This window comes from Ahaetulla prasina, chromosome 3 (genome assembly GCF_028640845.1).
Source record: "Ahaetulla prasina isolate Xishuangbanna chromosome 3, ASM2864084v1, whole genome shotgun sequence".
Taxonomy (NCBI): Eukaryota; Metazoa; Chordata; class Lepidosauria; order Squamata; family Colubridae; genus Ahaetulla; species Ahaetulla prasina.
Window position 1 is genome coordinate 117,488,181 of NC_080541.1, and position 26,484 is coordinate 117,514,664.

A 26,484-nucleotide genomic window follows, 5' to 3' on the forward strand; every position below is an offset into this window, starting at 1 on the left:
AGGGTGTTCCCTATGTCTAGTTGACCTGCGCAACTCAGGTCTAGGCGGGGAGTTGTGCTGGTCAGAGGAACTTTCTGTTCCTTCCAGCTCATCCAATGGGCCTTGTTGGATTTTTTTTGTGGGTGGATTTTTCTTTGGTTGGGAGTGGCTGTTCGGGAGGGCATCGCTGGACACCGAAGTCCTCAGGTAAGTCCTCCAACCACTTGAGGCTTGAGATAGCTGTTGGAGGAATTGATTGGAAGTCAGGGACTGGTTTTTTTGGTTGTGGCGCTGGTTTGGTTTCTAAGCATTTGCGTAATTAATCGACATGTCTTCGCCAGATCCTCCCATCGCCCATGTCCACTGTGAAGGACTTTGGGCCAGTGATTTCAGCTATGTGGCCAGCTAGCCAGAGGGGCCCTTAGGTATAGTTCCTGGCAAATACAGGAGTTCCCACAAGAAATCCCCTTGTTCTATTCCCTGTACCCTGGTACCCATCTGGGGAATAGTTTGAGTTGAATCTATCTAATGGGCAGTGGAGTCTCTGGCCCATTAGCAATTTAGCTGGGCTGTGACCCATGGCCGTGCACAGGGTGCCGTTTTGGACAGAAAGGAAAGTATCCTAGCCTGCCAGTTCCCTGGCCCTAACTGGGCCAATGCCTCCTTGGCGGATCTCACAAAACATTCTGCTACGCCATTCGTGGCTGGATGAAATGGTGCTGACAGGGCATGGCGAATTCCCAACCCGGCTAGGTACCCCTCAAACTGGGTAGCAGTGAACTGGGGCCTGTTATTGGATAGCAGCGTGTCTGGTAATCCGTGCATAGCAAAGAGCTTTTGGAGGGCCCTAATGACTGCCTCCACTGTGGTAGAGTGCATAAGTATAATCTCCAACCATTTCAAGAAGGCATCCACAATTATCAGAAACATTTGGCCATGAAATGGACCAGCAAAGTCTATATGGATACGTGCCCAAGGGCCTTGGAGTTTTTCCCACTCTTTAACAAGGGCTACTGGGGGAAGTGGCCTAGACTTCTGACATGGGGAGCATCTAGCCACCCATTTCTCGATATCCCCATCCATGTTGGGCCACCACACATAACTTCTAGCCAACCCCTTCATTCTAACAATCCCGGGGTGACCAACATGTTGCATGTCCAGAACCTTTTCTTGCAAACAGAGAGGAACCACAGTACGATCACCCCATAGCAAACAGCCCCCTTGAGTAGACAATTTGAACTGTTTGGTTAAAAAATGTTTAAAATCCCCGCCTATCGGGCCGCTTGGCCACCCCCTTTGCACCCAGCCAATTACAGTTCTCAAAATATAGTCTTTAGTAGAGGCTATCACCACTTCAGTAGAAGTGAGAGGCCCAGAGTCCAGGCAGTCTATAAGCAGGACGGGGATTCCAGGGGTCGGGTCTTCAAGCAGGTCTGGCAACGGGCATTTGCTTAATGCATCAGCATGTCCCAGGTCTCGGCCGGGTCGGTGGGTCAGGCAGTAAGAGTAGACAGCCAGAAAAATGGACCATCTAGTCAGTCTCGGGAATAGGGCCACCGGAGTGGGGCGATCCCCAGCCAGCAGTCCAAGCAGGGGGCGATGGTTGATGACCAGTTCAAATGTCCTCCCAAATAGGTACTCATGAAATTTTTTAACTCCCACCATGACAGCCAGGGCCTCCCTGTCCAGCTGACTGTAATTCTGCTCAGTGCTGGACAGGATGCGAAAGAAATAGGCAATGGGCACCTCTGACCCATTCGGAAGTCTATGGCTTAGGATGGCGCCTATGCCAAAGGGGGAAGTGTCACATGCTAGCACAAGGGGAAGCGTTCTGTTGTACTGGATGAGGAGACTATCTGCTGACAGGAGTCTCTTGACAGCAGCAAAAGCCTTTGATTCTGCTTTTCCCCAGACCCACGGTGATTTTTTTGCTAGTAATTTATGTAGAGGTTCTGCAACGGTTGCCTTGTTCTTTAGGAAAATAGAGTAGAAATTCAAAACCCCCAGAAAGGCTTGTAGATGAGCCTTATTCTTTGGGGTGGGCATCTTGTTGATAGCTCTAATTTTACTCTCAGTGGGGTGTATGCCTGATTGGTCAATTTTATACCCTAGAAATTCTACAGCTGGCACTGTAATCTGGCATTTATTTAGTTTGACCTGCAGTCCAGCATCCCTGAAAACTGTCAGCACCTTCCTCAAGTGGTCTCCCAATTGCTGTTTGTCTGCTGTAATTATTAGGACATCATCAAAACAGGGTACTACCCCAGATATCCCTTGCAGCAGACATTCCATTATGCTTTGGAATAGACCGGAAGCTACGCTGACTCCAAATTGCAGCCTCTTACATTTAAAAACACCTCTATGTTGTAGTGCCATCTACAGGCAGTTGCTAATACGCCTGCCCAAGATCTAATTTTGCAAATATCTTGCCAGGGCCTAGGGAGTGCAGGAAGTGCTGTACTATTGGAACTGGGTAGGCACTCTTTTAAAAGGCTTTATTCAGAGTTGCTTTGTAATCCGTGCAGATGCGGATAGACCCGTCTGATTTTACTGGGGTCACTATTGGCATTTCCCACTTGGCGTGATCAATGGGACTAAGATACCTTGCTGTACCAATTTATTGAGCTCTTTGTCTATCTTCGGTTTGAGAGCAAAGATAGACAAAATTTGGCTTTTAACCTAATTGGGGCTACAGAAGGGTCTAAATTAAAAGAAATAGGGGTCTCCATATACTTGCCCAGGCGTTCCTTGAAAACGTCCTGGAATTCCTGGAGGAGGTCTTCTTTCAGGCTGCTTCCAATGGTGTGGAGGCCGGTGACCCCCATTCCCAGGGCTCAGAACCAGTCTAGTCCCAAGAGGCTAGGGAGGTTTCTGCTGACCACGGTGACAGGTAGGCTCTTGTCATTTTGGCTGTATTTCACTCGGAACGTGCCAATTCCTTCGATGGGAATTCAATTCTCTTGGTAGTCTCGGACTCTCAGCCGCTATGGTTGTAGCTGGTTTCTTCTGAGGTTCGGCAAGGCTGCTTCTAAGTTGGTCAAGGACATAATCGATACGGACAAGCCAGAGTCTATTTCCATTTTGCACAGGATGCCTTCTATCTCGGCAATTGTGTGCATCTTTTCTTCCAAGGTGGCTGTGGCTTGGCTGATTCTAGTCTGGAAAGCCCCAAGTTGTTTGACTTCGAACCTTTTTTTGGTTGGTTTGTTTGAAGGAAAGGCAGCAGCTGGTTGTGTGCCTTAGTGACAGCTCTATTTTTTTGATGGGAAGGCTGGTTTGCCCGGCACACCCGCACCAAATGTCTCTTCTATTCGCATCGCCTACATATAGCGTCCCTGAATCAGCATGTGCTTTGCGGGTGGAAACCCCCACAACTAGCACAACCATTCTCTTCATTGCGTCCCGGTCTCTCTGTTTTAAAAATGTTTTCTTCTTCCTCTTCATCCTCGCTCATGGATTGGGTTTCTTCTCTGTGTACTGGAGTTGTTTTTGAAGAAGATTGTGGTGGTCCTGGTCTCTGCAGGGTCTCAGCAGCCTTTGTAGACAGTTTTATTTATTTATTTATTATTTATTTAATTTAATTTTTATACCGCCCTTCTCCCGAAGGACTCAGGGCGGTGTACAGGCAAAAGTAAAAACAACACAATATACAAATTAAAATACCTTTTAAAAACTTATTAAATTAGCCTGAAATTAAAATTTTCCATACTAAAAACCCCATTTAAAATTAATAAAATTTCCCCTTAAAACTAATTTGTTAGCCCCGCGAATAAAAAGATGTGTTTTTAGTTCACGAAATGTCCGGAGGTCAGGTATTTGACGAAACCCGGGGAAGCTCATTCCAGAGTGTGGGTGCCCCACAGAGAAGGCCCTTCCTGGGGCCGCCAGCCGGCATTGTTTGGCGGACGGCACCTGAGAAGTCCCTCTCTATGGGAGCGCACGGGTCGGTGGGAGGCATGTGGTAGCAGCAGGCGGTCCCGTAAGTACCCAGGTCCTAAGCCATGGGCGCTTTAAAGGTCATTACCAACACCTTAAAGTGCACTCGAGAGCCACAGGCAGCCAGTGCAGCCTGCGCAGGATCGGTGTTACATGGGAGCTACGTAGCTCCTCTATAACCCAGCAGCTGCATTCTGGACTAACTGAAGCCTCCGAGCGCACTTCAAGGAGCCCCATGTAGAGAGCATTACAGTAATCCAAGCGAGAGGTAACGAGCATGAGTGACCGTGCATAAGGCATCCCGATCAAGGAAGGCGCAACTGCGAACCAGGCGAACCTGGTGGAAGGCCCCTGGAGACGGCCGTCAAATGATCTTCAAGCGACAGCCGATCGTCAGGAGGACACCTAAGTTGCGCACCCTATCCTTTGGGGCCAATAACTGCCACCAACAGCCAGCCGCGGCTGCAGCTGACTGAATCGGGTGCCGGCATCCACAGCCACTCCGTCTTGGAGGATTAAGCTTGAGCCTGTTTCTCCCCATCCAGACCCGTCGGCTTCCAAACACCGGGACAGCACTTCAACAACTTCATTGGGGTGGTCCGGGGTGGAAAAGTACAGCTGAGTGTCATCAGCGTACTGCTGGTATCTCACCCCGAAACCACTGATGATCTCACCCAACGGTTTCATGTAGATGTTGAACAGAAGGCGAGAGAATCGACCCTGAGGGACCCCACAAGTGAGGCCCTCGCGGTCGACCTCTGCCCCCTGTCAACACCGTCTGCGACCGGTCAGAGAGATAGGAGGAGAACCACCGATATACGGTGCCTCCACTCCCAATCCCCCAACCGGCGCAGCAAGATACCATGGTCGATGGTATCGAACGCCGCTGAGAGGTCTAATAGGACCAGGGCAGAGGAATAACCCTGTCCCGAGCCCTCCAGAGATCATCCACCAATGCGACCAAAGCTGTCTCCGTGCTGTATCCGGGTCGGAAGCCGGACTGGAACGGGTCTAGATAGACGTCTTCATCCAGGTATTGGGGTAGCTGTCGCGCCACGGCACTCTCTACAACCTTCGCAACAAAGCGAAGGTTGGAGACTGGGCGATAATTACCCAAAACAGCTGGGTCCAGGAGGCTTCTTAAGGAGGGTCTCACCACCGCCTCTTTCAAGGCGGCAGGAAAACCCTTCCAACAAAGCGTTGATAATCCTCTGGAGCCAGCCTCGTGTCACCTCCTGAGTGGCCAGTACCAGCCAGGAAGGGCACGGGTCCAGTAAACATGTCGTGCCGTGAAGCCTCCCCAACAACCTGTCCACGTCCTCGGGAGCCACAGGGTCAAACTCATCCCAAATGGACTCAACAAGACGTGCCTCCTCTCCCTCGCTTGGATCATCCCAAATTCGATCCAGACCGTCCCTCAGCTGAGCGATTTTATCGTATAGATAACCGCTAAACTCCTCGGCTCGTCCATGCAAAGGGTCATCCCGCACCTCCTGATGTAGGAGAGAGCGGGTGACCCGAAACAGGGCGGCCGGGCGGTTATCTGCCGACGCAATGAGGGTGGAGGCGTAGGAACGCCTCGCTTCCCTCATTGCCACTAGGTAGGTCCTAGAATAGGACCTAACTAGTGTCCGATCAGTTTCGGAGCGACTGGACCTCCAGGTGCTCTCCAGGCGTCTTCTCCGGCGTTTCATCTCCCTCAGCCCCTCGGAGAACCACGGGGCCGGTCGGGGTCTACGCCGGGTCAGGGGCCGCAAAGGCGCGGCACGGTCCCAGGCCCGGCGCGGCCTGTTCCCATGCCGCGACCAGTTCCTCAGTCGTGCCGTGGGCCAGATCCTCAGGGAATGGCCCAAGCTCCGTCAGGAACCTCTCAGGGTCCATCAGGCGCCTGGGACGGAACCACCGTATAGGTTCCGTCTCCCTGCGGTGGTGAATGGCGGTTCGGAAGTCTAGGCGAAGGAGAAAATGATCCGACCATGACATTGGTTCCGTTACTAAATCATCTAATACCAGATCATTTAACCACTGTCCAGAGATATAAAGCAGATCCAGTGTGCCTCCCCCCGTGTGCGTAGGGCCATCATTTACTCGAATCAGGTCCAAGGCCGTCATGGAAGCCAAGAACTCCCGAGCTGCCGTCGATGACGAGCCAGCTGATGGTAGGTTGAAATCCCCCATGACAATAAGTCTGGGGGACTCGACCGCCACAGCAGCAAGTACCTCCAACAGCTCAGGCAGGGCTGTGGTCACGCAGCAAGGAGCCAGGTACGCGATCACCAAGCCCAACTGATTCCTATAGCCCCACCGCACATAAAGGGATTCACAACCGGCAATCTGAGGAATAGTGGCCTCCCTCGGCTCTAGATCCTCCTTGATAACAACCGCCACCCCCCCACCCCTACCTTGGACCCTCGGCTGATGAAATGCTCGGAAACCTGGAGGGCACATCTCAACCAGGGGGACCCCTCCCTCTGGGCCCAACCAGGTTTCCGTAATGCCCATAAGGTCCGCGGACTCCCCCTGAATAAGGTCGCAAATCAGAGGAGCCTTATTAACCACGGACCGGGCATTACATAACATCAGCCGAAGATCCAAGCTCTGAGGATCACGACCACCCGAGGAACGGGTAGGGACAGAGGGGCCGGAGCACGCGATCGCTTTCAAACATCGAACGCGTGCTCCCATAACTCGGTACGGCCCCTCCCCCCCGCCATATCTGCCTCTCCCCTTACCGCATAGATCGAACATCCTCTAAACCTGGAACGTCCTCCCCCCCTGCCTCCGGACAAGATGGAATAGTGTCGCGAACTAGCACAGGGGCTGGATCCCTCCCCGACGGGTTTTCCCCCCCACCCGTCGAATCCCTCCCCCCCCTTAAAAAACCCTTATTTAAAAAACGGTTTAAAAAACCCCACAGATTCTTCTTCCTCGCATGCCACCTCTCCGGGTCCCAAGACCCCTCGTTAAGTTTGTGTGCCTCATCCAGAGCCTCATCCAGAGCCACATGTAACGTCAGATTACACTTGGTTAATAGTCGCATCTGTAGGTGAATGTCTCTAACGCCACAAATTAGTTGCTCTAGGAGCACATCATCAAGGTCTTGGTATTCACAACGCGTCATGGCCTTGCGCAGGGCAGCATGTATGCACTGATCAGCTCTCCCTCTCACTGTAGTCTTTGTCTGAATTCATACCGCTGTACGAATTTGGAAGGGACCGGGGTGTAGTGTGCCTTTAGGGTTGTCTGGAGGACCTGTCAGGGTACCGATTGTACTGGGGTTGGTTCAGAGAGCGATTCTGCAGTATCAAAGACATCAGGGCCACAGTGGCTCAGAAAATAGGCCCACTTTCGGTTGTCTGACAGCCCCTGGAAGTCATTTGCTTTGAGAAAGCATTCAAAGTGTGCTATGTATTATCCCCATTTTTTCTTAGCTGGATCGAATGGCACTGGTGGCGTATACGCAGACGTTGTGTCAGTCTTGCTCAATCGTTGCCGCTCTGATACTTGGCTGGGTTCCTAAGTCGTCAGCTCTTTTTTGGGATCTCACTGCCTACCTCGATCCCATCCTCATCGCCAATGAAGTGTTGGGTGATTGAGGAGGCAGGAGATAAGACATTTGTAACAACAGCTCTTCATTGTATGGTGTGAACCCAGCAAAGAACTCTAGGAGAAGCTCTCCTTATATACTTTTCTGGCTGAGGTACCAGCCAATCATTAACAAATATTTTCCCTCCAAAAGTTCCCTTCAAAAGTCAGATACATTACATGTGGCAATACATATACTGATGTGGCAATCATCAGACATAATTAGCAAAGAGACAGGAAAGCAGTAAAAGTAACCCAAATTTGCATTATCTTCAATTAGATCATCTTTGTATTCTTGATTAGAAACAAAATAATACAGGAAAAGTATTAGAAATCTTTTCTACACAATTTATCCAGGATAAAAGAATAATGAGATAAGTTACAGGTTTACTTCACTTTTCCATCTCTGTCTGTTCACTTTATGTATGTTGGCATCTAGCAGATACTTTAATAATGGCAAAAACAATACTAGCAAGAAAAAATATTAGTGGATTTGTTAGTTTAAGATACTGTCTTTCTCTATGTTGTCCAGGTTTTCCTCAGCACTCGCCGAGGAGCATGGATATTAGGCCGAATTGGTGATAAAGGCTATCCAATTGATGTTGTATTAAGTACTCGAGCTCATTTATTCCTGAAACAATGTCTTCCCTTGTCCACGATTGATCAGTTGATACAGTACAAATTAAATAACAGATTCGATCATTCTCATTATGGCTTGAAACCAAAACACAGGTATTCTACAATAATATGCTACTTTGCCTTCTTAATTTTTAAAAAATGTATCTCACTTTTCTTCCAGCACACAGCCAAGATGCTGTATGTTGATGCCAATTAAATACTGACCAGTCCATTATTTACCGCTAATTAAGTAGGGTGGCTACAATATCTATCATAACTTATTGGATACTAACTTCCTCTTCTGTTTACACAGGGTATGTTAGAGCCGGGAATCAGTTTTCTTTTTTCCTTACCAACTCTGAAGTTAGCTTTTTCTGAGACCAGGAACCTCCAGCTGAGTTTGATGCTCAGCAGCTATGGGCAGAGAATGGATGAGGACCAGCTGGCTTCTTAGATGTTTCAGCTATCCCTTGAGAAAACATAATTCATTAAGGGGCCTATTTGCTGAATACTTTCATGAACCCTCAATAACCCATGTTCTCTGTGGTGGTGTAAAGAGTAAAGAAATATTGCTTAAGCGCAGACTAGGGGGAAGGTTACAAAAATATATCAGACATACATTTCCTCTAATGTATAAAAGAGGGGGTTTGGTGTAGTGGTTAAGGCATCAGGCTAGAAACTGGGAGTCTGTGAATTCTAGTCCACCTTAGACTAAATGTAGCTGGGTAACCTAAGACCAGTCACTTTCTTCTCCTGCATAGGAAGGAGGTGATGGCAAACCATTTTTTAAAAAAATCTTGTCAAGAAAAATGCAGGGACTTGTTCAGGCAGACTCCATGGAATAGATATAATTGAATGGAAGAAAAAATGTAAAAGAGGGAGGAGGGGAAACATGTTTATAAAAGTAGATTTAGGCCTATACAATGTAATTGTTTTTTGATCTGGTCTATCTTTTAGGGCTGACAAGTGCTCCTTTCAGTTTGTCTAATCCAAATAATCAGGCCCTCAGCTACCTACAATTCTGGACTGGATTGCAAACCTCTGAAAGTCTAGGAGCCCTGAGCTCTTGTTTGCCCTGAAATAACTGGATCCTAATATTTGGATAACATCTCTGATAAAAACCCATCTTTTGGGAATCCAGAGTCTGAAGCAGAACTTCAGATACAGCTTTCTCATCCCTTGCAATTATCTGAAGCACCAAGAAGGTGCAGTGGAAAGTCAGCAATTAGAAATAATGTTACTGGAGGAATAGAAATCTTAAAAAGATTGGAATGGGGAAAGTGGATAATGTATGACTGAGAGTATGTCTCTCTGGTTTTCAAGACATCAATAGGTAATTTATGTGGTCCATGAAGCAAAAACATTGTGTTTTCTTTATCTAGAATTTAATTCACAGCTACTAAAATATCTAGTAATTATTTTAAATCTCATTTAAGTACCAGTCCTAGAAGCTTTAAAGTGATTGTTTTAATAACACTCAAGTTCATTTTAGCACTCACTGATTCCAGGACTACAACAAGTGGGTTTTTAAAATATTTATTTAAGATTAAAATGGCTACTTATCTTATACAATAATCCTACATGGCTCACTCCAAAATCAATAAAACAATTGAAGCATTTCAAACCCTTGTCACCATGGTGCCATGATATCCCATCTTAATGATAATATGAAAAATTTATCAATGGCACAGAATCTTTTGATAATTGCCCAGGGTAGCATGTAAAGTAGCATATAATCTCTCCCAGGCTATTCTGAGAACTTTTGCTAACTATTTAATTTATTAAGTGGCTGCACACTCATATAGTGGGTAAAATCTCATCCACTCTCCAGTCATTGCACCACAGTCCTAAATATTCTAGCATATCTTCCTATATGGCAATACCTTGCCCTTTTATGATTTTTGTATTTTATTTCAGTCTGTGACCCTTTGTATGTCCCCTTCCAGCTTTTTCTTCTTTCTCTCTCTCCTCTTAAATAAAATTGCAAAATAAATTATTCCTCTGAAGTAAGACTTCCCCTGCTCACTTCTTCAGTGATGGAATATATTGTCCCAGATAACTTAAGAGTTAAGAGAATGAGATGGCAGAGGTTAGTAGAATGTTCAGCTGACCCAATAACAAATCACGAATAAATCCTATATAGGCAGACTTGTGAACAATATAGGGTCTCCCTGTAATAGTTCTGCTAAATTGTGCTATAATAAATTAGCTAGTTGTACTTTCTCTGATCACCCTTTCTAATTTTGCTTTTGGCAAAGTTTCTATTGACATTGTGTTACTGTAGCTCCTTTGCATCACTATCAACATTTTGTTTTTCCTCCTACAGACTTAACAGCCAGCATCCAACAATCAATGATGATCTCCCAAATTGCATTATTTCAGGGAAAATTGTCATAAAACCAAATATCACTGAGTTTACTGATACTGCTGCTATCTTTGAAGATGGTTCCAAGGAAGAGGATATAGATTATGTTATCTTTGCTACGGGATACAGTTTCTCATTTCCTTTCCTTGGGAGCTTCATGAGAGTTTTTGAAAATCAGATTTCCTTATTTAAGTTTGTCTTCTCACCTCATCTGGAGAAACCCACACTAGCAATCATTGGTCTTGTGCAGCCACTGGGTGCCATCATGCCCATTGCAGAACTGCAAGCTCGCTGGGCCACACGTGTCTTTAAGGGTAAGTTCTTTCAAAGTTTGTCTGGATATTAATGTACTAATTTTGGGCATTGGGTTCACACTATATTTATCATGGTTAACTGAACTGTACTGAAATAATCCAGTTGTTTTAAGTTTACACAACATGCTAACTGAATTATTATAACAGTCTGGACAACACATCAACTGAAACCAGCTATATTTTCAGAATGAAAATTACAAACAATGCTTAGAAATGGCTACTCTGATAGTACTGGGCAGTGGTGAAATCCATTTTTTTATTACCGGTTCTGTGGGCGTGGCTTGGTGGACATGGCAGGGAAAGGGTATTGCAAAATCTCCATTCCCACCCCACTCCAGGGGAAGGATACTGCAAAATCCCCATTCCCTCCCACTCCTGGGGAAAGGATATTGCAAAATCTCCATTCCCACCCCACCCTGGGGCCAGCCAGAGGTGGTATTTTTCAGTTCTCCAAACTACTCAAAATATCCCCTACCGATTTTCTGAACTGCTCAAAATTTCCGTTACCGGTTCTCCAGAACCTGCTGGATTTCACCCCTGGTACTGGCATTTATTTTCTGGCATTAAAATGTTTATCTAATGAGAGCTGCCATTGGAAAAAACTTCCTTATATGGACTATCTTCAGAAATCTTCCCATTTAACCAGTCAATCTTAATTATGCATAGAACATCACAGAGGAAAAGATAATTCCATCCATTCTTGATAGAATGTTTTAATTTAGCTGAATGAAAGTGTTTTCAGAAATTCTTTGTTTTCATTTCCCTATCTTTAGAAACTTACTTTCCTTTAGATCTATTAAAAGTATCATATCTTAATCTTTGCCTCACTTTTTTAGGGCTTGCTGAGCTGCCATCAACAAGTGAAATGATATCTGATATTATTGTTAAGAAGTTTTCCATGGCAAAACGGTATGTATTTCAATTGGTGAAATGCGTATCAGTATTCTAATACTTACTTTAAGCATAATAATTGGTAAACATGTAGCTTGGATTGGTGATCTTCTGTCCTGTAATATATTTGCAGACTTTTCTAAGCAGGTGATACTGTCAGGCTTCCCAACGTTAAAGCCTTTTAGAGACATTCAAAAGAGGTAGAAACTAAATATTTACTATATTTCAGAACAATCAGTTGATACTCACTGAGCAGTTGAGGCTCAGTGATAGATTTCTTCCTAAATGAAATTCAGTATTTTTTCCCATGTCCATTCTCTTTGTAACGGATCTCTGAAAACGCAGATGTCTATAGACTAATGCTCAAATATGAGGAACAAACAGAGTGAACTTGAAGTCATAGTACACAATATTGTTGCCATTATTGTTGCCATCTTGGTGGGATGAACCCCATGATTGGAATGTATTGTTAGAAGGATATAAATTGTTTAAAAGAAACAGACCTAACAAAGGAGGAGGTAGAGTTGCATTATATGTAAGAAATTGTTTTTCTGTCGAAGCACCTGGTCTGCCCCAATATGGGAGGGAGCATACTACTTTCCTTTTACTTTTCAACTCCAATCCAGGACCGGTCAAGCAGTCACTTTCATGACAAACTATTTTTGCACCAAATTTGTGTTTTGCTGATAAGGCAAACAAAGTAATAACCAAATAGAAACAAATAAAAGCAAACAAAGTAATAACCAAAAGCCAACATGGGTTTGTCAAAAACAGATCATGCCAGACTAATCTTATTGCATTCTTTGACAAAGTGACAAAATTAGTAGACCAGAGGAATGCTGTCGATATAATTTACTGGACTTCAGTAAAGCATTTGATAAAGTAGACCATAACCTACTACTAGATAAAGTAGAAAAATGTGGGTTAGACAGCACCACCACCAGATGGGTTCATAACTGGCTGACCAACCGCACTCAACGTGTAGTCCTCAACGGAACTACATCCAGATGGAGGGAAGTATGCAATGGAGTACCTCAAGGCTCTGTTTTAGGCCCAGTACTCTTCACCATCTTCATCAATGACTTGGACGAGGGGATAGATGGGGAACTCATCAAATTTGCAGATGACACCAAGCTGGCAGGAATAGTCAACACTCCAGAAGATAGGCTCAAGTTACAGAAAGATCTTGACAGACTTGAACATTGGGCGCTATCTAACAAAATGAAATTCAACAGTGAAAAAAGTAAGGTTCTACATTTAGGCAAAAAAACCAAAATGCACAGGTACCGTATATGTGGTACCTTGCTCAATAATAGTACCTGTGAGAGGGATCTTGGAGTCCTAGTGGATAACCATTTAGATATGAGCCAGCAGTGTGCAGCAGCTGCTAAAAAAGCCAACACAGTTCTGGGCTGCATAAACAGATGGATAGAATCAAGATCACGTGAAGTATTAGTGCCACTTTATAATGCCTTGGTAAGGCCACACTTGGAATATTGCATTCAGTTTTGGTCGCCGCGATGTAAAAAAGATGTTGAGACTCTAGAAAGAGTGCAGAGAAGAGCAACAAAGATGATTAGGGGACTGGAGGCTAAAACATATGAAGAACGGTTGCAGGAACTCGGTATGTCTAGTTTAATGAAAAGAAGGACTAGTGGAGACATGATAGCAGTGTTCCAATATCTCAGGGGTTGCCACAAAGAAGAGGGAGTCAGGTTGTTCTCCAAAGCACCTGAGGGTAGAACAAGAAGCAATGGGTGGAAACTGATCAAGGAAAGAAGCAACTTAGAACTAAGGAGAAATTTCCTGACAGTTAGAACAATTAATAAGTGGAACGATTTGCCTGCAGAAGTTGTGAATGCTCCAACACTGGAAATTTTAAAGAAAATGTTGGATAACCATCTGACTGAGATGGTGTAGGGTTTCCTGCCTGGGCAGGGGGTTGGACTAGAAGGCCTCTTGGGTCCCTTCCAACTCTGTTGTTATATTATATTATATTATATTATATTATATTATATTATATTATATTATATTATATTATATTATATTATATTATATTATATTATATTATATTATATTATATTATATTATATTAATTATATTATATTATATTATATTATATTATATTATATTATATTATATTATATTATATTATATTATATTATATTATATTATATTATATTATATTATTATATTATATTAAAGTTAAAGGCGAAAGAGAAGCAGTATGCTCCCTCCCATACTGGGGCAGACCAGGTGCTTCAACAGAAGAACACTTAATCTCTCCCCTGGCTCAGCTGATAAAGGGAGGAGAACTTGTGGCTCAGAGGTTAATACAAGTGACTAATATGCAGGCAGGCCAAGTTCAAATCCGAGTAAGGGTATGACTACCTATATAGCTTGAAATAGATCTATACTAGTCTCCCTTTATTTCTTTATCAGCAAAACACACACACACATACACATATAAATCAAACATGTGTGCGTGTGTGTGTGTGTGTGTGTGTGTGTGTGTGGATAGATAGATAGATAGATTTTGGCATATTCGGGTCGTTTCCCGTGGAAGATCGAAAGTATCTAGATGACGTTTCGACGAGGTCTCACTCGTCAACTTCAGGCTGGAGTTTTTGGCTTTGTGCTTATGTGAGCAATAAGCACAAAGCCAAAAATTGAGCAAAGCTACATATATATCAGTCAGTTTTGAATACATAGTGGAAAAACTGTCTTGAGAGTTAACAAGGTTGATATTACCATGTTTTCCCAAAAATAAGAGCTGGTCTTATTTTGTTTTTGGCTTGAAAATAAGCATGGGCTTATTTTGGGGGAAGTCTTGTTTTTTAAGTGCAGGAGGCAGTGAGTGTAGGGGCTGATGGGTGTGGGAGCACAGCTACCGCTGGCCCCACCCTCTCTTCCCACTGTCTGCTTGTCTGTCTGTCTTTCTCTCTCTTGCTCACTCTCTCTCAGAAAGCCATGGCTGGGCCAAGCCAGCAAGCTTTTCTTGGAGTGCTTCGTTACTCCTTTTCTTTCTTCTTTTTGGAAATCTGGGCTGGCTGAGGAAAGATCACCAGTAGCAGTGGAGGCTTCTCTTCAGGCAACTGTCCTCCTCCTTCCCCCACTCCTTCTCCTCTCGCGAACCCCTGGCTGGTTGTGGCTGAGCCGGGAGCGTACGCGCGCACTTAAGGAGCGTGTTAACAGGACACGGCTTCTGGCATTGAGGCTATGGCCATCGCCTTGCCATGTCATCCCCCACCCCCTGCAGCTCTTTGGCTGAGCACAGAGGGTGTGAACTCCAGCCTGAAGTGGCAGGAAACGAAGGCTGCCTTACGTGCAAATGTGGCACAAAGGCAGGTACAGGGCACCTTCGCTCACCCTTCTTAAGTGAGCAGCCGCCTGCCCCACAAGCGTCTTTCCTGTGCTTTGCTTGAGGAGGGTCTCCCCATGCGTGTGCATGCTCCCGGCTCAGCCACAGCCCACCAGGGGGTCACAAGAGGAGGAGGAGGGGGAGTAGAGTCTCCCAAAGGGAAGCCTCTGCCATGGCTGGCAATCATTCCTCAGCCAGCCCGGATTTCCAAAAATATCTAAAAAAATAAAAGGAGCGAGGGGAGGGGCCAACCAGTGATGAAACAGGGAGCCGCAGCAGGGGGCCCAAAGAGCCGCGGGTTGCCAACACCCACCCTAGGTAATCCAATTTTGTTTTATTAAACTCACATTTGGATAGTTTTGCATTTAGAAAAAGCTTTTCTGAGCTTTTCAAGTACCACTCTGACTAAATAAAATAAAATAATAAAATAAAATATTTGTGCAGCTTTCTAAGATTTGGTGTGTTTCTGTAGTGTTTCACTCTAACTATCCAAACACACAAAATCTCACAAACCTGTATGTGGCATTTTGTGTGTGTGTGTGTATGTGAGTCAGTTGTGTTGTGTTGTGTGTGGGTAAAGTGTGAAAGTTGGTTTTTGAGCTTTTTTGTGGCTGTGTGAGGTTCCTGCTTATTGCAGGGTCCATTTTGGGTGAAGTGCAGCTGCTTTACATTGTGTGTGAGTCAGTTGTATTGTGTTGTGTTGTGTGTGTGTAAAGTGTGAAAGTTGGTTTTTGGTACCTCTTATTGTTTTGTGTACTTTATTATTTTTATTATTTATTGTTATTGGCAACGCCCACCCAGTCATCTGACCACCAAGCCATGCCCACCAATTAAGCTACGCCCACAGAACCGGTAGGGAAAATTTTTAGATTTCACCCCTGCAACATATCTTTCATTAAGTGATGAAATATATGTTTTCCATGCAAATGGCATTTACTCCGCAGTAGTCCATGCACATCCTAAGTGACCTATCTTTTTTCTCTCTAAAAAGCATGGAGGCTGTCATGCTCTTTGCCAGTTGAATAAAACCCCTGGCTAGGTTTTTGTCAATAAATGCTTGGATTTCCTCCATTTGTCTTAAGTGTCATCAAGTACAACTTAGGTGTTGATAGCTGGGCCACAGGGACAATCTCGATGGCACAGTCTATAGGGCAATCGGGGGGGAAGCACATCAGATTCCTTTTCAGTGAACACCTTGGCCAAATCCCAACATTCACTAGATTCTGGCCTGCCTGGGTTTTTCTTCAGCTTTCACTTTTCTAATTAGTCACTCGTGAACATTTTTTGGCATTTTTGTGCCGGTTTCCTGGTCACAGGGTTTCTTCTACATCTTCACTTGATTTCACTCCCAATCTATGCGGGGGTTCCACTTTTTGAATCACACAAGCCCCAGGACCATGGTTTCAGTCATTCAGTCTCAATGAGTCAGTTTCTACATGGGCCCCTACCCTCATCTCCACTAGTTCAGTTAGGAATGTAGCTGGTGTCCCCCCGCCACCAATCTATCCAGCTGGGTAAAAGCTATGGGTCTTTTCAATTCCCTTAGCTGCATTCCCAGTTTTTTTCCACACCAAGGATAACTAGACATCTGGTGCACCCTGGGTCTAGCAGGGCCGTAAGGTACCCATTTCACCCTGAGGAAGCTACCATTATTTCTATCCTAACGGTCTTGGGGAAGATGGTATCACTTACCATCGGGTTGCATTCCCTTTTTCTGTCATTCTCAAGTACAGCTGGAGTGTTTTTGGTCAGCATTCCCTCCTCCTCGTTGGATGGTGGGGTAAACTCTACAATCTTCACTCCTTTCCGACCACCTTCCTTTGGTTTTGATAAGCTCTTCTCCTTCTTTGGTTGGCCCTAGAGCTGGGGAGCGATCATCAGGAGTGGTGCAGGACACTTGGCTATTCTGTGCCCTTTGCTGCAGTGGAAACACCTGGTAGGGCCTTGGTGCATTTTGCCCATCTTGGCAAGGGCTGCAACTCCTCTTTCTCCTTTTGGGGCTCCTTGTTTCTCAGGTGGATGATGACCTCAGCTCTCTCATTCTGCATGCTCATGGAACTCCATCAGATTGATTTCCACTTCACTGGTGAGATGATTCCATCCTCCGGGATAGGCATGTATGGTATACCTCCTTTTTCAGCCCTTCTCGGAAATAGGTAATCAACAGGCCAGATGACCGGCCAGCTGGTGGAAATCTTGAATGTATTCTATTACTAGCCACTTCCCCAACTTAATGTCCCAGATGGCGTCTCTGCATGCTGGATTGCAAGAGGGTCTTCGAAACACTTTTGCAAGGCTTACATAAAAGCATTGAGATTGGTTAACTCCAGGAGGGTCCTCGGCATGTAGTGACACCAGGCACTCTGAGGCATCTTCCTCTAGGTTGACAGCAGTGGCATCAATGAGGACTGCATCATCTGAATACAGTGCTCCATAGCATTCCATGTAGTGCCAAGCCTGGACTAAGAAATGGGCTAAGCACTTCAGACGCCCATCAAAATGGGCTACAAGGGTAGAATCCTTAATTTCTGGCAATTGCCTTGAATCCTGGTTTGGTTTTACCTCCTGCCCCATCCAATTACAACTCATGTCCTTTTCAGTATTTTAGAAAGCTCCCACATCTGTATTGATCTCCTAAAATGTCCCGTCTTGCAATCATGCCTTTACTATTTCATTTTAGAGGCATGCTTCTCAAACTTCTTTCTTCATTATGTAAAACCACTTATCAGAAAGTTCTTTTTATTCAGTGTAGGTAAAACACTTTAAATCAATTTAATTTTCCCTGTTGTGATTGGATAATAAGATTATGTGTCGTTACCCAAAGAAAAAATACTTTCCTCCAATTTAACAGTGTTTGAGAAGCATTGTTTTAGAGGATTGCCCATCTTTCCCAGACATTAATGATGATTCTGTTGTCAGAGATAAAACTCTTCACTGGTTAAAGGGCTGCTTTTTTATGATCTGGTTTGGATATTTTTTTTCCTTAGGATTTTCCTTGAAAGAGCTCTTCATTTTTATCATTTGCAGAAACTGGTGACAGGAATTATGTATAAATTGCAATTGTGGTGTCAGTAGAATGCAATTTTACTTTCATTCTCCACTTGTATATTTCATGAAGGTTGGGAACGGTTGAGCAAGTATCTAGAAATATCTTTAAGACAGATGAGGGCAAATAAATGGATATTTAATCCAGATAAAACCAAAGATGCTGATTGCAGACAGTCTGAATGATCTAGAGTAGGGCTGTGAAACTTGCGGCCTGCAGGCCAGATGTGTCACATGCTGGCCAAGCCCATGCCCAGTTTAGCAAAGGGGAAAAAAGTCCCAATACATCACATGATGTCGCCGTGATGATGTGAGTTTGACACCCCTGATCTAGAGGCAAGAGTGATAGCAGGGGCAATTGCATTTCAGGTCATGAGTTTGTGAAACCTAGCAATTCCACATCAGTTGCACTGAGATTGTGTGGGAATCAACTCCCATGTGGGCAATGTGCTCCTAGTCCCAACAAGATTCAGCAATAATGCCATGGCAAACGTAGCTGTTACACAAATCTGAAATCTGCAAATCTGAATTGGGTTCAAACCACATGAAAAGTAAATAACAACCAGAAAAACAGAGACTTATAATTCTGAGCTGAGGGAGGGAAGCAGGGCTTGATCTAGACCAAAATCTGCCAAATCTTTGATTGATTCCCTCAATTACACACATCAGAAAATCAAGCTGAGAAAAAATATAGAATAGAATAGAATTTTTAGAATAGAATAGAATTTTATTGGCCAAGTGTGATTGGACACACAAGGAATTTGTCTTGGTGCATATGCTCTCAGTGTACATAAAAGAAAAGATACGTTCATCAAGGTACAACATTTACAACACAGTTGATGGTCAATATATCAATATAAATCATAAGGATTGCCAGCAACAAGTTATAGTCATACAGTCATAAGTGGAAAGAGATTGGTGATGGGAACTATGAAACGATTAATAGTAGTGCAGATTCAGTAAATAGTCTGACAGTGTTGATGGAATTATTTGTTTAGCAGAGTGATGGCCTTCGGGGAAAAACTGTTCTTGTGTCTAGTTGTTCTGGTGTGCAGTGCTCTATAGCGTCGTTTTGAGGGTAGGAGTTGAAACAGTTTATGTCCAGGATGCGAGGGATCTGCAAATATTTTCGCGGCCCTCTTCTTGATTCGTGCAGTATACAGGTCCTCAATGGAAGGCAGGTTGGTAGCAATTATTTTTTCTGCAGTTCTAATTATCCTCTGAAGTCTGTGTTTTTCTTGTTGGGTTGCAGAACCGAACCAGACAGTTATAGAGGTGCAAATGACAGACTCAATAATTCCTCTGTAGAATTGGATCAGCAGCTCCTTGGGCAGTTTGAGCTTACTGAGTTGGCGCAGAAAGAACATTCTTTGTTGTCCTTTTTAATGATGTTTTGATGTTAGCTGTCCATTTGAGATCTTGCGATATGATAGAACCCAGAAATTTGAAGGTTTCTACTGTTGATACTGTGTTGTCAAGTATTGTGAGAGGTGGAAGTATGGAAGGGTTTTCCTAAAGTCTACCACCATTTCTACGGTTTTGAGTGTGTTCAGTTCCAGATTGTTTTGGTTGCACCACAAGGCTAGTCGTTCGACCTCTCGTCTATATCGGATTCGTCATTGTCTCGAATGAGACCAATCACTGTTGTGTCATCTGCGAACTTCAGTAGCTTAACAGATGGATCATTGGAGATGCAGTCATTGGTATACAGAGAAGAGAAGTGGGAGAGCACACAGCCTTGGGGGCCCTGTGCTAATTGTACAGGTATTTGATGTGATCTTGCTTAGCTTCACCTGCTGCTTCCTGTTTGTTAGGAAGCTTGTGATCCACTTACAAGTCTGTTCCGGTACCTGTAGCTGGTTTAGCTTAGTTAGAAGAATGTCTGGAATGATGGTATTGAATGCTGAACTAAAGTCTACAAAAAGGACCCTTGCATAGGTCTTTGGAGACTCAAGATGTTGTAGGATGTAGTGCAGAGCCATATTAACAGCATCATCTGTTGGTCTATTTGCTCGGTATGCAAATTGCAAGGGGTCTAACAGCGGATCCGTGATGGTTTTCAGGTAGGAAAGCACTAGCCTTTCAAAGGTTTTCATGACTACAGATGTTAAAGCAACTGGTCTGTAGTCATTCAGTTCCTTGATGGTGGGCTTCTTGGCACTGGGATGATGGTAGGCGTTTGAAGCAAGAAGGAACATAACACATCTCTAGTGATTTATTGAAAATATGGGTGAAGATGGGGGCCAATTGGTCAGCACAGACTTTTAAGCAAGAAGGAGTTATCTTGTCTGGGCCTGGAGCTTTTCCTGGCTTTTGTCTGTGAAATAGGTCCTGCACTTCCTTTTCTGTGATCACTAGGGGTTGTGAACGCAATTAAATGGGGTCAGTTGTAGGAGGCTTGGCTGTTGTTGGTGTGTCTGAGATGGGGATTGTGGAGATAGGTGGCTGTAGTTTCCTTTCAAACCTGCAGTAAAACTCATTCAGGTCATCTGCCAGTTGTTGATTACCTTCAGCCTGGGAAGGAGGTTTGCCATAGCCGGTGATATTTTTAAGAGTTTTCCACATGTTTGCTGGTTCATTTGCTGAAAACTGATTCTTTAGCTTTTCAGAGTAGCTTCTTTTTGCTGCTCTGATCTCCCTTGTTAGTGTATTTCTGGCCTGATTGTACAGCATTTTATCACCTTTTCTGTAGGCTTCCTCTTTGGAATGTCGTAGCTGCTTAAATTTAGGTGTAAACCAAGGTTTGTTGTTACTGTGTATTCACAAGTTCCTTGTAGGTACACATAGGTCTTCACAGAAGCTGACATATGATGTTACAGTATCTGTGAGTTCATCCAGGTCTGCAGAGGTATCTTTAAAAATATTCCAATCAGTGCAGTCAAAACATGCCTGTAGCTTTAATTTTGATTCCTCCGTCCAGGTTTTCACTGATTTAATTATTGGTTTTGTGGCTTTAAGTCTTTGCCTGTAAACAGGTACAAGATGAATCATGCAATGATCAGAGTGTCCTACAGCTGCATGTGGTAAAGACCGATAGGCATCTTTTAGTGTTGTGTAGCAATGGTCTAGAGTATTCTTGCCTCTGGTGGGACAATTGACATGCTGAAAGTATTTTGGTAGCTCTTTCCTTAAGTTTGCCTTGTTTAGATCTCCCAAAACTATGGCCAGTGAATCAGGGTGTTTGGCTTCAGCCTCCATGATTTGGTCAGCTAGAGTTCGTAATGCCTTGTTTACACAGGCTTGTGGTGGGACATCAACAGCAATGAAATGAAGAAATGAGGAAAATTCACGAGGCGAATAGTAAGGTTTGCAGTTGATAATTAGAGTCTCTAAATTGTTGTCCCAGAATTTGTAAATTATATTAAAATCTTGACACCAGTTTCTATTAATATATAGGCATAAGCCTCCTCCTTTCTTTTTACCAGAGGTTTCTGGAATCCTGTCTGATCGTTCAATCTGAAACCCTGGAATGTTCAGGCTGCTATTTTCAATTGATTCATTTAACCAGGTTTCAGAGAAGCATAGGACTGCTGAATTGCGAAAATCAGAATAATATTTGTTTAAGAGGAGTATTTCATCCATCTTATTTGCAAGTGAGCGTATATTTGTTAGGAAAATTGAAGGCAGAGGAGTTTTAATGCGAGTTCTTAGCTTGATTAAGATCCCAGATCGCTTACCTCTCTTCCTTCGTTTCCGTCGTTTGGTTTTTTTAGTAATCCATGGCTCCATGGGAATTGCCTCCTCCTGTGTTAGAATCTCCTCCGTGTTTGTAAAGACAGGCGGGGGTGAGATTAAAGAAAGCTGCTCCTTAAAGAAATGTTCCTTAATTTTTAGCAGATGGTCTCGTGAGTAGGAAATCCGTAGTGAGTCACAGAGAACAATTAGAAATAAAGAAACAATTAGAGACCATTTCACTGAGACAGCCTTCGTCGGCGCCATCTTGGAGAAGGAGCAAATTAGTGCAAATTAGTATCTCCATTGCCATCAGTCATGGCAGATTTTCTTTTCATATCCTATAATGAATTTTCTAGATCAGTCCAACATTTAAATGGTTGATAGCAGCTACAATTCCATCATCACAATTGAGGACTTACATATGAAAAAGAAAATGCAGTAAAAAATGTGAAAGAAAATGATAAAAATGGGAAGAAAATAAATAGAAATGGTACCCGTCTTTGAAAACAGATTGAAATAGGCTTTCACTTTAGGAAATATTGAAGATCATGGTTATAAAAACTTTTTGCTAGCTTAGGTGTTCCCTGTGAGGTCCTTGTTTACTGATTACATTATTATCTAAATTATGCTTAGAAATGCAGCTCTGATAAAATTAATATCATTGGAGAAAACCCTTTTGGACTCCCTTCCCCAGAACAGCTCTTAATGTCTAAGGCCAGGCATCTTCTAGGTACCTTCTTCCTTGCAGTCCCTGTCCTCTGGAACATCTGCCCTAAGATACACCTGGCCCCACTCCCATATTTAAAAGAGCCTCAAAAACCTGCTAAATCTCCAGACCTTGGATTTTCTGTGCTGTACTGTTCTTCATTAGTTGTTCTTTCTTCTGCCGTTTTGGTTTTTAGATTGCATTTTGTAATTGTTTTTACTCTAGGCCAGTGGTAGTCAACCTGGTCCCTACCGCCCACTAGTGGGCGGTCCAGCTTTCATTGTGGGCGGTAGGGGTTTTGTCCAATACTGAAGCACTTTCCTTTTTTTTAATTTAATTGACTTTTTAAAAAAAATTCATAGCATTATTTAAAAACATTTTCATTAGGTTTTCATAAAATTCCCCCTGACAATTTAATTTCTGAAAATATACTATTTGTATTGCCCACACATAAGTTTAGTTCACGTTACCTAAGTGAAACTAAATGGCACTATAGTGCGACCACAAACAAAAGAGCCTCGTCCCAGAATAGCTCGCACATCTTCCCCCACACCACCCAGCTGTAACAGACAAGCAGAGCTGGTAGCCAGCGCCCACCCCAAACCCAATCCACGATGCGCGAGAGGCATGCGCAGATGATGATATATGGCGCATTACCGTGGAACCATTGGGCGGTTAGAAAATTTTACTACTAACAAAGATACAAAAGTGGGCGGTAGATATAAAAAGGTTGACTACCCCTGCTCTAGGCCATCCAGGCATTTTAGAGTTGTTAACCATTCTTCCTCCTGCTTATCTTTTTCAGGTATGTGAAAAGTCAACGTCACACCATCCAAGTGGACTACATAGAATATATGGATGAACTGGCTTCTCTGATCGGGGTCAAGCCCAACATATGGTCCTGGTTTATCACAGATCATAAGCTGGCCCAGGAGCTTTTCTTTGGGCCGTGTACTCCATATCAATATCGCTTGCAAGGACCAGGAAAATGGGAGGGAGCCAGAAACGCTATCCTGACCCAGCATGAGCGGATCTTGAAACCCTTGAGAACCAGGCCAGTTACCCAATCAGACAACAATACCTCAGTGCCCCTTTGGTTTAAGTTGGTTGGCCTTCTGGTTCTGTTTGCTGCAATTTGGGCTTATTTTTAAGTCTACAGAAGTCCTATTCCCCTAATGCCAATCCCAACCTACATGAATTTTGGCATTACGATTTTCATCTTTGTGCGTTTAATAATTTACCTGTTAAGTCTGCACATATAAGCAGACTTTATTTCTCTAAAAGCAGCAAACCTTTACTACATTATGTGTTTCACCCACAAATGATTGTTAATATTTCTTGTTAGGGGACAGTTTGTGTTAACATTTTATTGATTGTACTTTTATTGATCAATGATAATAAAGTTCTGTCTGTATCATATATTTCTGTTATCCTTCAATTCATGTGAGTCAGTTTTGCTAGATGAGAATGCATTTTCTTAAGTGTGAAGCAAAGTAATCTGCCTAAGTATAACCTGTACAAATAACATTACCTGGAACTTCTCTAGAAATTTTACCTCCCTGCAATAAAATATTTGTAAACAGACAGATGCTGTAACTGTGTCTGAATGGAAAGAACACTGAGATAAGACATGGAAAAAAAGAGTAATTTTTAATGTAATGTACCTGTTTCCTTTGTTGCCAAGATTCCCTAATAGATTTCCCAGGTAGGGATGGGAATGATGTTCCAGATGGGAAAAAAACTACAGTTCTGTACCATTTTCCCAACTCCTCAGTGTTTGCCAAACAGCGTAAATCATTCCATGGGAATTTTCCAGTTATAATGAATTCAACTTTGGGTTATGTTTGCAGGGCATGGTGGAAAGACATGTTTTGGAATATGGAGTGTTACAGTGTTACCTTGATACTCTATTGCTTTAAAACTCATCAGATTCAATATTCAATGCATTTTGACATGAAAATGTTGTCCCAGTACTTGGCCTTTGTTTAGTACTAAATGCATTGCTATAGGAAGAGGGGGGCAGCTGTGGGGAACAGACAAGAAATCAGCCATGCTAGGAAGGTCACTGACATAGGAAAAGGGACAGATGGAAAGTTCTTCCCAGCTGAAATAAAGGATTATATGGTAAGTCGCATGGTTTGGGACTTATTTTTTAGTACCCATCACACCTCCCAGAACCAATTAGTGCAGTGATGGATAACCTTTTTTCCTTGGGTGCCAGAAATGTGCACGTGGGCAATAGCGCGCATGTGTGCCCACACCCATAATGCAATAACCCCCCCATGCATGCCCCACCCCCTGTGCTCCCCCATCCCCCGTGCTCCATTTTGGGCCTAGCAGGTCTCCCTGAAGCCTCTGGAGGCCGGAAACAGCCTGTTTCTGGACTTCCAGTAGGCCCGTTTTTCATCCTCCCCAGGTTCCAGAGGCTCCGGAGGCTTTCCTGGAGCCTCCAGGAGGGTGAAAATGGTCTCCCTCAGCCCTCTGGCGGCCGGAAACAGCCCGTTTCCAGACTTCCAGTACTTCCAGGAGGCCTGTTTTTCATCCTCCGAGAGCCTCCATGCAAGCCTTGTACTTACTTGGCATCCAGAATGGGCCACGTGGAGATTCCTGGGATGGGCAAGGTGGCATGGGCATGCTTATGTGTCTTCTGCATGCACAGCAGAGACCCGAAAATCAGCTGGCTGGTGGGAGGTGTGCGTATATGCATGGTGGAGCTGACCTAGGGTGATGGCTCGCATCTTACAGAAATGGCTCCGTGTGCCAGCTGTGGCATGCGTGCCATAGGTTTGCCATCACGGAATTAGTGCCTAGTACCAAGATACAACTATAGTGAGAAAAGTTGAAAAAATAGTGACCAACAATATTAACAGTTTGAAACAGATAGTGACAATCAGTTAAAGAATAATCTAAGACAGGGATGTCAAACTCAAGGCCCAGACGCTGGATCCGGCCTGTGGGCCACCTTGAAAACAGCAAAAGCTGGCAGCGAACCCCCCACCCCCCAGGTCAAACACAACTCTGATGCAGCCCTCAATGAAATCGAGTTTTACATCCCTGTTCTAAGAGAATTAACTGGAAATAATTCCTTTCAGAACAAATTCTTCTGCCCTTATTTTGCCATCATTGTGTCACATTTAGAAAAATTCAGAGTATTAGCAGGAACTACTGATACCACAGTTCAGTGGTGGGTTGCTCCCGGTTTGCTCCAGTTCTGGAGAGCCAGTAGTAAAAATCTGCTGGTATTCAGAGAACCGGTAGTAATAGCTGGCTGGTCACGCTCCCGAACCGGTTCCCCAATCATCAGAGGTTTGGGGTTTTTTTTACTTTTAAAAGCATCTTTTCTTCAGCAATGAGCCATGAGAGCTCTAGAAGCTATTGTAGGTAATCCTTTGCTTACAACAGCAATGAGGACCAGGCTTTCCATTGCTGGGCAATGCAATCATAAAGTAATCTCACAATCCTGATTGATGTCATAACCCCAGAACTATGTGGATCATTAAGGGGTGGTAATCTCAAGCAAGCTGGGCACAGGTGTGGGCAGTAGTGTGGGTGCTCTGTACCCTGGAAGGGCGAGCACTAGTGAGCAGGGACAAATAAAAAAAGTGATAGAAGCAGGACCAACTTTTGACTTCCTGCTGGCTTCCCCATTGAGAAGATTTCTCTCATATAAACAACAGAGAAACAAAAGAACAGGTTTTTCCCATTAAAAAATAGATAAAAATAATGAAACTAAATAAAAACCAGAAAAATATAAAAACATGAATTTCTTACAAAATCTATAATCTACAATAGTCTTATGATTTTTAAGTCCATTTGGTATGCTTAGGAAGAATGAACAATAGTTATAAATAGTAATGTACAATTTCAAAGCCATTGCTATTTTTTATTCGTTCCCCCCACCCCAGGTTTTATAACTATGGTTTCACATAGTTAAAATATAATTTAAGTTTAAAACAAATGGTCAATTTTTTTGCTTCATCATACTGAACAATGATGTTATTTTTATTGA

General features: G+C 43.7%; 1 protein-coding gene across 1 annotated transcript in view; it reads left to right on the forward strand.

Annotated features, from left to right (window-relative positions):
• Window positions 1–24,059, forward strand: part of LOC131196009 (flavin-containing monooxygenase 5-like) — a 75,239-nt gene extending 51,180 nt beyond the window's left edge. The window contains exons 7-10 of the mRNA XM_058178378.1: window positions 8,033–8,232; window positions 10,445–10,797; window positions 11,634–11,706; window positions 23,281–24,059. Of these exons, the coding sequence (XP_058034361.1) occupies window positions 8,033–8,232; window positions 10,445–10,797; window positions 11,634–11,706; window positions 23,281–23,626 (972 nt within the window). The 3' untranslated portion in view covers window positions 23,627–24,059. The remainder of the gene's footprint in view (window positions 1–8,032; window positions 8,233–10,444; window positions 10,798–11,633; window positions 11,707–23,280) is intronic.
• Window positions 24,060–26,484: the final 2,425 nt, after the last annotated feature.